Source organism: Xenopus tropicalis, chromosome 8 (assembly GCF_000004195.4).
Source record: "Xenopus tropicalis strain Nigerian chromosome 8, UCB_Xtro_10.0, whole genome shotgun sequence".
NCBI lineage: Eukaryota > Metazoa > Chordata > Amphibia > Anura > Pipidae > Xenopus > Xenopus tropicalis.
This window is the reverse complement of record NC_030684.2, coordinates 28,700,883-28,714,538: the sequence shown is the minus strand read 5'-3', so window position 1 is coordinate 28,714,538 and position 13,656 is coordinate 28,700,883. Positions and strand designations below refer to the sequence as shown.

Sequence of the window (13,656 nt, the reverse complement as noted above, 5' to 3'; positions counted from 1 at the left end):
TTAATCCACAAAAATGGCTATCTGTGCAGTAAAATGTTACATCGATAGGAGTCACGGGTGGAAAGCCCCTCGCATCCTCCTGCAGGCAACTTTGCGTGACTTCGGAAAAAGAAGCCATCTGAAGGGCTTTCCACCGGCAACTCCTATTGTTGTCAATGTGAAGCCTTTTCTGAGTGCTTTGTCACCCGTGATAGCAGAGGTCTATCGTGAGAGACTCAACCAATCTGTGGGTTCTTAACCCTAAGGGTGAAGACACACAGAGCTACTAGTAGCAGCTACTTGTCAAGGCTAGAGCAATCAATATACATGCTGATCATTTACTGATCTCTGTCTCTACATGTGTTTTAGCAGAGGCAATCCTCAGTATTGTCTATGGCAGGGTATTTTCTTCCATTTAGTAGCTGTGGCAAGTAGCTGCTACTAAGTAGCTCCGTGTGTCTTAACCCTAATTGTACTGCTACTATTTAGTCACCTCTGTATTTAAATACAAAAATAAACAAATTCCAACAAGTATACACAGATACCCCAGTTCCCAAAGGCAAATAGGTCTCTTGTATAGTAGATTGTGATGTGAAGATATGAAGAATGGTATGGGAATCTTCATTGTATAGGTTTTTATTTATGGCTTCCTGGGGAGGCATTTTGGGGGCTGGTAGTTGTCAGCAGAGGAATGCTCTGGGCAGATCAGTGAGACAAGTCTGTTAATCTGTTTGAACATCTGACTTGGAAAAATCCGCAATTCCTGCTCCTCTTCTCTTGCTAACCATGAATTTTCTGATTACCCGCCCTTGCTTTTATCTGATAAAATGTAGGGAAGGGATTAACTTTCCAGTTTCAGTGTACAGGACTTTTTTTTCAGCCTTATGAGCAAGATAACAGATGAACAGGCTTGCTTTGTACTTTTAATGACTCAAATTTTGTCTTACAAATGGATCCAACTGTAAATTATATTATTTTTGCAGGTAAATGATTGTAATTTAGAATTAAACTAAACTAAAAACTAAAACTGATCTTAAGAAACAATCCTAGCTGTTAAATAGCCTTTACCACAATACAATAAAATTGCATTATTCTGCATTTAAGCCTCTAAATAGAGACATCACATCTCCTGTATGGCTGTCAGTCCTCAGTGTGACCTCTGACATGTTCTTGTTGGGAACATGCTTCTTTCTGAAATCTCTCCTTTTAACAAAGAAACACCCATCCACCATAATTCCCATATACATGCAAGGTACTAAATCTGTTCCCTGAGCATATAGTATTAAAGCTTATTTGTACAGACAGTGGGTTCCTTCACCTTCCCCCCTGGTATAATACATAAAATAATAGTGAAAGGCTTGTTGTGTTTGTATGTTTTTAGAACATTCCTTTTACTTCATGTTTATTCTTACACCTATGAAAAGTGTGTGTGGGGGGGTTAAAGACTGCCATACTGCTTGCATACAGCTAATCATGTTTCTACTTCTTATGCCCCATAGGGCTTTCCTATCAAGCTGCCAATATATGGCTGGGCATTGCCGGTTAGTTACTCAAGACCAGAAATAATATCCATTTGGAGCACTATTAGATGTAATCAGTAGGACTGGTAAGTCCCAACAAGGAGCGCATTGAGCCATGGATATGGATGGCCAGGGTTGCCAAACAGGAAGATGGATATGGCCATCTTTATATGATTTTGATTGTATTTCTATAGTAGTATAGCTCTAGATAAATGAGTATAACTTCCAGCAATATCCACCGCCCCAACCCCCATCTTGCACTACCATGGCTACCAACAGTATACTTGTGTGTATATGTATATATATATATATAGTATATCAGCAATGCAAGTGGTACATATAAAGTGATGGAACCTTCCAACATGACATATGTCAGTCCCCTAGCCTTTTAGCCGTGAACTACAATTCCCATAATCCTCTGACAGCTTTAGGGGGCTGTAGCCAGGAGGCCATGGAGAACTAGCTAATCAAACATATGTATAACTGTCTCTGCAGGGATAATTAAAGAAATAGAGATACTGATAGACAGGAAATGTTGTGAGGAGTCAGGACGTGACATTCTGTTCATCATTCAGCCTGGGATCTGTGACAGAACAAAGAATCCTGTGGGTTTTACAAGACTCTCTAGGAATTCCGAATGACCCTATTAAGGGCTCCCAAGGCCCTATTGATTTTCTGACTTCTGACCCTGCCCGCTCTGTTTTTTCTGCATTTTAATGGGGTTCCTTGTGTCACACAGCAGAGTTTTGGGTGGATGGGAACAGCGTTACCATTGACCTCTCCGTGGCACTCCCTAGCATTTGTATGTAAACCACCTCCTTTAACCTTGAAATCTGAGGGCCCTCGTTTAACATACGGCGAGAGAGAAACTTCACCACCACTACCAGAGGCCAATGGAGCCATGATACACAATGCAGGGCTGGTATCTCTAGCAGCAAGTCAATAGTACAATGTGCAAATGAAAAGAGACAACCAGAGGTCACCTAGAGTGTGCATGATGGGAGGAAGGACTGCTGAGTGTAGAGGAGGCAGGGAGCGGCTCCCCAGAGAAGGTGGTTTATGTATGGATGGGCGCAATAATTTCCAAGAAAAAGCTGTATATGGAAGGACACAATACAGTAGAGGTTATCATATGTAAAGTGCATGAACTTGTTTGAACAACTCTTGTCTAATATATTTGGGTAACAGATACACTTATGGCTGTTTAGGCATGCTGGGAATTGTAGTTTAGAGACTACCACGAGACTACTGCGAACAATAAAAAGCGTGTATGGTTAGGTGCCTGCACCACTGTCCTACTAAACAAGCTGATACGCATGAAAACAAAAGAGTTGTGGAAAACAGGTTGAAAAACCTGCTGCAAAGTTTATTCACAATAATAATTACAATAATGTGAATAAACCTTACAGCACAGCATCTGCAGTTTTTAAACATATTTTCCACATTTTTTTTGGTTTTCATGAGACAACTGTGGACTTGCAAGTCTTTTTCGGCGATTTCCCGAAATCGCCCCGCCGCGTCTGCCATCCCACCGGCGACTTACATGTTCGCCAGTGGGATGGCAGGGGAAGGCAACTCGGGGAGATTAGTCGCCCGCGAACAGGGAGTTTTGCCGCGGGCGACTAATCTCCCCGTGTGCCAGAGCCCTTAGTGTTCATCAGTTGCCTGAAAGAAGGGACACTTTCCATACACTGTATTATAGGTATAGTCAATATAGTAGCTTTCTATTAAGATAAAGCTTTTATAGGGCCTAATTGTATTGTACACACACAATGGATCCTTAGCTGACTGAGCCATAATAGTGAAAAACACAACTTACTGATCCAAAGATGGCAATCATAGGGCTTCCCAGATCGATAGTCAGACTTGTCTATCAATCAAAAACCTTCGACTCCTTTAGCAACTGGAAATTCAGCTGAATTCTGATATTAAAGCTACTACTTCAGTTTGCTTTATGATGGTGTGGGTAGGACTCTCTATTGCTGGAGCTTGTAATGCAAGGCTATAAGCCAATTGTGGACTTCAGTATTTAGCAATAGCCCATCAGTACATAGAAATACAGAATTATTTCACAAAAGAAGCATGGTGTGATGTGCAGGATATGATTTATAGTATAAATATGCTAGTCTGGTCAAAGCTCAAATGCTGATTGATAAATGTAAGATACTGCACTTGAGAAAACATGCAACACTATGAGAAAACAAGGCCCAGTGGCTTTCTGTACAACTTTAATTATTTCTTCAGTGTTAACAATATGCGTGAGGGCATCTACCTAAGGACTGATTACTTCTGCCTGAAGGCCAACGAGTGGAGGAGGGTGGTTTTACCTTGAGCCCTATCAATTTTTGGTCTAGTCCACAGGTGAGCTAGCAAACAGAATTCTTCACAGATAACACAATGTAATCTTTAGGTAAGGCAAAAATAGCAAGCAGGATTGTGACAACAACATGTGGCTTCACTGTCCTGTTTATCTCTATCTGGAGTCCTGGCTTTGCCTCATTTTAACACAAGTGCTAAAGAAAACACAATTGCAGTGTGTGAAAATGACAAAGCTCAGGCCTCAACCTTGTCTTGAACCCTGTAGAATTTTATGGCCTCTCCCTCTGTAAACCCTCCCCCAGTGCACATTAAAGGGGGCATTGTTTCCAAAGGTCATGGTGGGGTTCCATCCATATTCCCAAGCAATATATGTACTGTGGGGACATTAGGGCAAGAGATATACAGTTTCTGTTCTGAGGCCGGAGCACTTTCTATCACTCTCTGTATCTAAAACCAATCCACGAGGTTGACCAATGTTATTAGGTCTAAACCTTTGTGATGGCCTGGTCCAAGTTTAGCAGTGAATAATGGACATTAAAGTTTGGGCAGGAAGGTTCTTAAATGGCAAAATATACACAAAGCTGATGTTCATATGATTGCCCATCCCAGGTAGCTGTCATCTCAAAAACCTTGTACAGCATTCCAGATGTAATTATCTACAATTTGTGAACTTGCTAGTTCTGGCTACAATGGGTAATATGATCCCTCTATGGTACCACACATTCTAAAACTGCTTCATCGTTGCATCAAGATTTTAAGGGATGTGCCGGTATGGGACCCCTTATTCGGAAACCCGTTATCCAGAAAGCTCCGAATTACAGAAAGCCCATCTCCAATAGACTCCATTTTAAACAAATAATTCCCAACTAAGATATAATTAATCCTTATTGGATGCAAAACAGTCCTATTGGGTTTAATTAATGTTTATTTGATTTTTTTAGTCGACTTAAGGTATGGCGATCCAAATTATGGAAAAACCCCTTATCTGGAATACCCTTGGTCCCGAGTATTCTGGATAATGGGTCCCATACCTGTATTAAATATGCATCAGTAAAGGGCATTATACCAAACTGCTGAGAGGAATGTCTGGTTTATTAGAATTATATCTTTATTCTATGAGATAATAATTACATAAAGGAATATGGTATTTAAATAATATATTTCAGAATCCATTGCGCACCCAAACATTGTCCTCAGCCAGAATTTAATACCCAGATTTTTTTCTTAGACGTTAGGCTCATAGGAGTAATTGACAAACACAAATGTTCAGTTGCTGAAAGTCCAAACAGACTACAGTAGTACCTCAAAGTGTGTGCAACAACACTTTCCTGACCACACAGACAGACACACACACGTCAGTGTATACTATTGTTTTCCCCCCACCCAGATAAAAAGAATGTCATTCTCAGGCATGTAAGGAACCATCTAAACCCCTCTTAGAGGTTTCACCCAGCCCTCAGGCTGCAAGTTAGTCAAGTATACTGGGTAGGGTGAGCTCTCTCGCTCTCTGGGATGATCAAGCCTTGGTGCCAAATAACAAGGTCTACATTCTAGAAAAGCATTAGCATTTCAAGAGCTGATTTAGCTCAGCAAACACTATGTTTGTGCGTGTATAAGCCTGTGTGTGCTGTTGGGATGAGCAAACCTAAAGTAAAGTTCTTGGCCCAGCTAGGCTTTAGTACAACACTGGACATTTAAACTGATTGTAGCAGAATTTCAAGTGAAATGGTATTGAAAGTAAAACCGCATTTTTATTAAATTAGCTCAATTTAAAGCTAAGATTAGAGACCTAATCTCTGTATTTATCACCATTTTTATGCCCCCCATAGTGAATGTGTTCAGAAAATTCAGCATATGAGTCCAAAAGGTAAATGGTTCCCTATTAAAAACTAAATTCTTTATCCTCATACAAAAAAAAATCTGTTCTAACTCAAGAAAAGGCTCTTCAAGGGATGGGCAACAGACTGTCCCATCATCATTTTAATAACAAAATGGCCTCTGATTGGTGGTACATTGGCCACAAAGCTATCTATGTTAATAATAAAGTTGGGTGGAGCTTCAGAGGACATCGGAAGGTTTGCTTTGGGTTCCATTGGCCATCAGTCATTGAGAACTAGAGAGAACTTAGCGGTGTTCTCCCTCACTTTATATACTGGTATTCTCGGACATGCACCCCATGCATTGCCATTTTCTACTAAACAGAGGTTTCCCAGATGACTCTGCATTAGTCACTGCCTGGTGTATCATCTTGACCAGGCATATTTAGGAAGCCATTCATATACACTTATTTGATTGTTGACCACTTTTCTAGTAACCCTGGAAAATTATTACACACAAATAAAAAGTAAACACAAAGGGCTTAAAAAGCCTTGTCACTTATTGATCCTTTACAGATGCCAAAATCCCCCCCCCTCCCCTCCCCCTGAAGGAGCTGACCAGCCCCCTCCTCAACTGACTTCCTGGACAGTCACCCATGTGCTGAAAGACTGGATTTTGCTGCTCTGCTGCTGAATTTGGCAGTGAGATAGCCCCTCCCCGCCAGAAGGAATGATTAGGTCAACTACTTAAATATAAAGATTAAAAACGGCAAGGTTGGGTTAAATCCTGCTAAATTGTATTCAAAGCTCCCAGTTTAACACGAGAAGCTTTTCTTTAGAATTAGTGTTTAGCAACTGACACAGCTATAATTGGTGGAAAAAGCCAAAGCCAAGCAATATTACCTGATAGACTGAAAGTTCTAGGGACAAATGTGTCCTTTTTTTTTAAAAAAAATATCAACTATATGAGGGTAAAGGCAATGAAACGCTATTCCTGTACAGCTAGAATCAGACATAGTGCTAAAAATTAACTATGCTAGTCACAGAAGCTGACAATCAATGGTGTTTAGGGCATAAACAAACCTGTTACCCTCCATTAACTCTACACTAGCTGTTATACATTCACTTCCCAGACCCACAGTGGTGTGCAGCTTTGACACCAGGCAGACCCTTCATTTTGTACATGAGACACTAAAACCATGGTAGGAATGTCTAAAGATTTATCCATCAGAGCAAGTCCTTTTACAGACCGACTGATATTGTTGAAAGAAATGCTACATACACTACCCCTTGTGGTGCTACAGTACAGACTGACTAGCAGTGAAAAAGTCCCAACCATTATTTCCTGTTTATGCCTAAACTACAGGAATTGGAATTTCCCAGCAAGAGATACCCTCCATGGGAGAAGGATGAAAAATGTGCATGCATCTGTATGGCCATCTAAGGTGATAATTCCCATAAGACTAATTAAATACTAGGATTTTCATGGAGGCACCCAAAGCTTCCATCTGTTAAATGACCTTCAGATTATGCAAAAACATGGATGATTACAAAACCCTTAAAGGCCTGGCCATGTTGTTGGAAGGGTTGGGTTGGGGGGGGGGGGGATGTTAATGGTGGATTTTGAGTAGAAACTTTTTTCTCTGAAGCCTGGTTGAGTCCTGTGCCACCCATTTGCAGCCTTGGGAATGCCGTTTAGGCCCTGTGCTTCATGAAAGTAGAATTTGATTTTAAGAGGTTGGACCTATACAGTACCAAAGTTATTAATCATAGGTATTCCGTTTGCCTTGTGTGTAAATATCATGGCCATACAAGTCTGTTGTATTTTATACTGTCCTTGGGCAGCTCATTGACACTTGTCAGTCATCACTCATCTCATTCTCTGGCAGCCAATGTAGAACCAGTGGCCCACTGGATTAAGATACAAATCTCAATCTTCATCTGAGCAACATTACAGGTGTTACAGTTCGCCTCTTATAAACCAGTAGAATGCCTCATATTTTACCATATTAATCAGTAAATGCATCATTAATATAATGGCTATATTTGGAGTATGGTGGTGTTGGTGGGACATGGTTATCTTTGGCATTTGGGGATTATTATATCTACTGGAAATATATTATTATATAGAAATCAAACTTACTTTTGGAATTGCTTTGGGAGGGCTCTACTGGTTAGTACAGATATAGTATAATAATTATGAGAGGAAAGCAGTAAAGAAAGAGACATATTTGCTCCAAAGACTCAGTGTTAGGCCCACTGACACTAGACATTTAAACGCCTGCTGCTGTTATCTTTACCACTTGCACATTAATTATTAATATCTGATGAATAATGGGACAGGACACCTTGCACGTCCAGCAATGGGACAGTGGCGGTACATACAATAAGTGCAGGGTATTTCAATGGCTTTGGAAACAAACCAGTTCTTTGCATGGAAGCGCATAGCTTGCTAATAAGTAATGTGTAAATTGTGTTACACTTGCAACTGAAATTTGTGTTGACTTGTTATGTGTAAACAGAGCAAGGCAGGACTTGTATGTTGGATTTGTAATAGTTACACCAGCGTGGAAAGACTTGTCAGATGTAACTAAGGAGTCTCCTTAGCTATCTGCCCCATTACTTGTTCTATTACAAAAACAACCTTTTAATTTTGGGGACTGAATGTACACGTATATTTAGCCATTTTGTTTTTAAATTTGGAGGTTGTCAAACCTATTGCAGCCAAAACTGTTTCTAACTGAATTACCAATAAATGATGGCTTGTATCTAATTATATATATATATATAAAAACAAAATAATATCATTTTACAGTAAAAGCAAACAGATTGGGTAGCCTTTACAATTCTACAAAACAGAATGTATATAAAATACCCATATACCCGTATAAATGCAGACAAATGATTTAACGCTAAAGCAATATTATATGATCAGCAATTGATCCAGTTGCAAAAAAATAAGCCATGTAAATAGTTGTAATTAATGTATTTCAGGCCAAACCTGATATCATAATAGCTAATATTTTTGGGAGGGGGTTTATAATGACCAAATGAAATATAAAGGTTGGTATACAAGTATATGTTAGCACATGTACATAGTCTTTATAGTTGAAATGATGCACAGGGTATACTTGTGGGTATGTAGAAATTCTAATCCTGCTGATTTCTAGGTACAGTATCCAAGAAGCCCAAAGCAACCCCATCCAGTATTAGAGATGTGCAATGGTTGTATTGCCCCAGTGCAGATTAGAGTGGGTACTGTACCTTCCCATGTGTCCATCTCATGCCAGTGCGTGTGTGCTGGGGTGCAGCCATGGAGCTGGGCATGTTACCATGAACCCAGCAGCATCATGGGGACTCTCCTGTTGCTGTAATTGCCAGATCGGCTCTGAGGGCTGGGAGGGACAGAGACCCTCTCAGGTCAGTTTACGAGCTGGTCATGTGACTACAGTTCAAGCCCTAAGGTCAGCCCTGGTTTGGGAGGGGGGCGGTTTATTGCCCTCTGGTTATCAAAGTGGAACTGATCACCCTCATTCTCCCTGGATTACTGCAGTTCATGTTCAGGACCCTAAATAACCTTCCATGTAAAAATAAATACAAAATACACTTATGCCCTGATCGGTATGTAATCATTTGGTGCAATCTCTGGCTCTTGCTGTGCTCTTATCTCTGGGCACACTTTGGTATTCTCTGTGCTTTGTATTCATTAATATGTGACCCTGTGATTATTTCCCATAACCTATATATAATTCTCCATATATTCAGCTATGGATAGGGCCATATACATTAGTATATACAATAGATTCTCTGCATGCAGACACCTATTTGTTTACATTATTAAAAATGTAAGAGATTTTCTTACCAGTATCTCCCATTGCACATCCTAGCATTGTATTTCCCAGCGACCTCTGTCTTCCTGAGCATTCTGGGAGTTGCTACATGCTGCTATACCGTAATAGGACACCACAATAAGTTGATAATCAATGAAAATGCCAAGATATTGGCATTTATACATACAGAGCCTTAATATCATCTATTAGGGCTATTCCCGTGCATGCAATCCAGGAAGTGCCAACCTTAGGAGGGCTCTTGCTGCTCCCATTAGTATAATCAGTAGACATCATGCTGACCAGATAGGCAGCTTGGATACTTATGCTGATGAGCTGAGAGATAAGGAGCTTTGGGCATTTACATGGAAAGAGCTCTGCTGGGGGGCTGAGGAATGTACTAAGATCAAGAGCATTCTAAAGCCAAAGTGGTTCTAAAGCCAAAGCGGTTAAGTCCACCAAATTGTACATACTGTAGAATAATGTATATATACATTATGTAAAAAGTCAGAAATAAATACTGTACTTCTCTTCCCCATTGCAAGCACCACCAGGTATGGGTATTGCTTTGCCTACCTTGGAAAAGCCTATGGGGCCCCTACTACCATGTGATGGGCCCCAAGCCAGATACTGCTACATACAAAATCAGCAGTATCTATGTGCCTCTGGGTCTACAATGTGCAGTACAGAGTCCTGGCTGTCCCCCCCAGCACATGCATTTATGTATACACTCCTATACTGTTGTAGGGTTGCCTTTAACCCTTGCACCACTTTTTCTTCCTATATTTTTATTAACATTGGCATTAAGCAGCATTTTTACTGGCCAGTGGCAACCATATCTGGGAGTTCCCTGCCCTGTTCATGTTTCCCTGCCCCACATGCATTTATTTATTTTATTGTTTCTAATTCTGTCGCAAAATAAGGAATATTCAATTACAAATGTCACAGAAATCCTTTCAATGGTCTTTAATAGCCAGTTAGCCTCTTCCCTGGTAGCCAGGCCTGCTGTCCATTGTGACTGATTAGGGGGTGGGGCAGTGGCTCTAAAGGGGTTAATTCAAATACCCCTTCAGGCGACTGAGCTATGCAAATGGGACCCTTTAATGTAATGTCCTATTGTGCTGAAACAAGATGGACAGGAATTTGCGTATCTATAACAAATAGCAATTATGCAAATCGACCAATTGTTGTGTGTTTGTGTTTTGTGGCTTCAGCATGGAATCTGCTGCGGCTAGTGAGGCTGTGAGGTGGCCTTGAGATGGTACAGAAATAAAAAAAAACTTAACACCCTACAGAGGTTCCACATGAACTTCATAGGCAATTGGGGGCTGGCTGAATTCTTTCTTCAGTAGCAAATGTAACTCGCCAGTAGGAGCTGTGATATATGATAGTAAGACAAGATATTTCTGAACATATACAGACATATATATATGTGAAACTGCTGGTATTTTATTAGGCTACGGCTACTCCAATCTGATTCTCAGCCTGTGAATAAATGCAGGACGAGTATCAGCCCGTACGCTAACTCTCGGCCTGCGGATCTGCCAACCCCTGTACCTGCACCACTGGGTCTGCCTGGGTGCAGCCACACGGAGCAGATTTTCTTGCTGAAATACTCGCATGTTTTGTTGACAAAATCCGCCCTGTGAGTCTGCACCCAGGGCGACCCAGTGGCTCCAGATGCAGGTACAGGGGTAGGCTGATAGGGGTTGTAGAGACTTCTATTTATCTGCAGGTCGAGAATTAGCCTGGTGTGGTATTAGCCTTATTTTGCCAAATAAAGCACCACTATAATCTGCAGCGCTGTACAAATGGAGAAAATCTGAATACTGAAGACATATAAGTGGCATTCAGATACAGACTCATATAGAAGGTAGGTCCAAAGCACACTTGAGGGCCTATTTATCATGCTCTGTAAAATGATTTCCCTATATAGTGTAACTATTTCCCTAAATAGTGTAAAAAGCAGATAAAAATAAACTTATTGGCTTAGAGACACTAACGGAACAAGGACCATCCCATCCTCTCTGCATAATAATGCACTGACAGAGAACCTGATGGTGAATATAAGCATAGAAATGCAAAAATATGCTGTTTTGTGCGAGACTGGAGTTTACACTAGCTATAAGGTATGTATTTGATATTACAACACCTGATTGCTGTATTCAACGCCAATATTTTACACCAACTCAGACCTTGCGTATTACATTCAGTCAAGAGGGAAATAGCCACATGGCAAATAAGTTACATTGAACGTTGCTATGTAAAACACTGCTTACAAATTGGCGATGGATAAACACTTTTTTTACACAACATTTTCAAGTGGCTGCTGCCTTTTGCATTGGTTTTGTACATGATAGCCTAAAATCAATACACAACTTTATAAATACGCTGAATTTACACAGTGATTTATTACATGGTTCCATAAATATGTTCCCTAGTTTATTTTCTTCCTGTATTTCTTTAGAATGGTGCTATAACTTGGCCTACCATTTACTAGAATGGAATCCATTTGCAGCCAAAATGTAGCCATAAAATGTGCAATTTTATCCAAAATCTGTAAGTTTCCCCTGAATGTCATTCCTATAAATAACAGGCAGTGTGGTCATGTTCGACTGCTATCCAAAATTCTGTGTAAAATTTCCTAAGTCTGTAGAAAATAAGATAGGGTCTTATAGGGAGATGCCAAGCACACATGGCCACGGATACAAGTGTTCGAACAAAACCAAGAGCAGCTGTCTGTAAAGAACCCAAGTGAAGGGGTCAGGTGGCTTCCCAAGAGCATGGACTATTTTAGTCTCTATAGTGTTTGGTCTGACCAGTTCTATAATGCGTGAGATGACCAGTTGGAAGGACAGCTGCCATTCTTCCACCTTATGGATATTTCACAGCAGTGTAAAACATACATAGAAAAAAAATACATACAGCATTTGAAAACTAGATTTTACAACATTTTGGCTCCAGTATTGCAGCTATCAGGCCAATCGGGAAGAAGCGGGGCTCATTGGGCTCCAAGAGTTGATTCGGGGAAACCCGAGTTTCATTCCCATGACAGCTCCATGTGACCTCGGAATATTCAGGTTTCTTAGGGGGCTTCCCCCTTAGCCTAAACTGCTTGTGCAGTAGGTGAGATATGGCACAGTACAAAGCCAACATCCGTGCCACCAAGGGCAACATTAGTATGGTGCTTGGGTGATGTAAATCTTTGGTCAGGGCCTAGTCAGGAAGGTTGTATGTCTACATGGTAACAATATTTTTATTACAGATGAGCCAGTCATCATCATAATTAATTAAATTGCACCAGCAGTATTTGCACATATGACAACATTTTCCTTTGGAAGGCTGGAAGCCTGGGTTAGATTCTGACCAGTACTGAGTATGTAAGTTCTCCCTGTCCTTGCGTGCGTTTCTTTACACTGTCTACAACCATCCTGGGCCTTAATTAAACTGTCCATAGTTTGTGTGTAACCTATAATCTCTAGATTATAGTAACCTAAATAAGGACCCCTATGGATTGGACTGTACAAATAAAAAAATGCATTTCCAAAAAGCAACAGTTGTTGAATCAAGCCAATGATATTTTGTGCTAATTCCTATGAGACCTGGAAGTGAGAGATTTACAAGGCACAGCGAGCAGGTGTCACCAGTAAAAGGGTTAAAAAAAAGTGAAAAGCTTCTACTGTACCAGAGGACAGATAATTCCACCTCTAATGCATTTTTATCCTAATGCTCCTCATTCAGATGCACAGGCTCTTACTGTGCCTTTTTTGTAAGATGAAGCTTGGTGGGGGAGAGAAGCATGCCGCTTATGTGAAAAAGAGGGGCAAAGTACATGCTAGAATCTGAATGGGCTCCATGCAGTTGGGCTCACATTTAAAAGAAAAGACAAATTGTTAGCTGGTGCCTTGAAAAGGGAGGGTTAAATATCAACCCCTCTAAAATCCAAGACAGTTTTAAAGTTTAAATGAACTATTCTGGACAATATATATATTTATACTATGAAAATTGATAGTATATACTAAAATGAATTTATTTACTAAAAAAGTTATGATTAGGGCTTCTTTACAGACACCACCAGCTCTTTACAGACACCATCCTAGATCCTTTCAGATTCGCAGGGCTGTCATCAGAAATATAATTATTAGCCTACCGGTCCACTGGGCGGTGATCCCTGCCAGCAAGTAAAAGTTAGCA

The 13,656-nt window shown here is 40.5% G+C and overlaps 1 protein-coding gene across 4 annotated transcripts in view; it reads right to left on the bottom strand.

Annotated features, from left to right (window-relative positions):
- nr6a1 (nuclear receptor subfamily 6 group A member 1) overlaps window positions 1-13,656 on the bottom strand; it is a 159,928-nt gene that overhangs the window by 27,268 nt on the left and 119,004 nt on the right. The window contains exon 1 of one of the 4 annotated variants that reach the window (XM_012968270.3): window positions 9,498-9,525. The exons of 2 other annotated variants lie outside the window; for them this stretch is intronic. In XM_012968270.3, coding sequence (XP_012823724.1) covers window positions 9,498-9,525 — 28 coding nt within the window. 4 annotated transcript variants of the gene reach the window in all.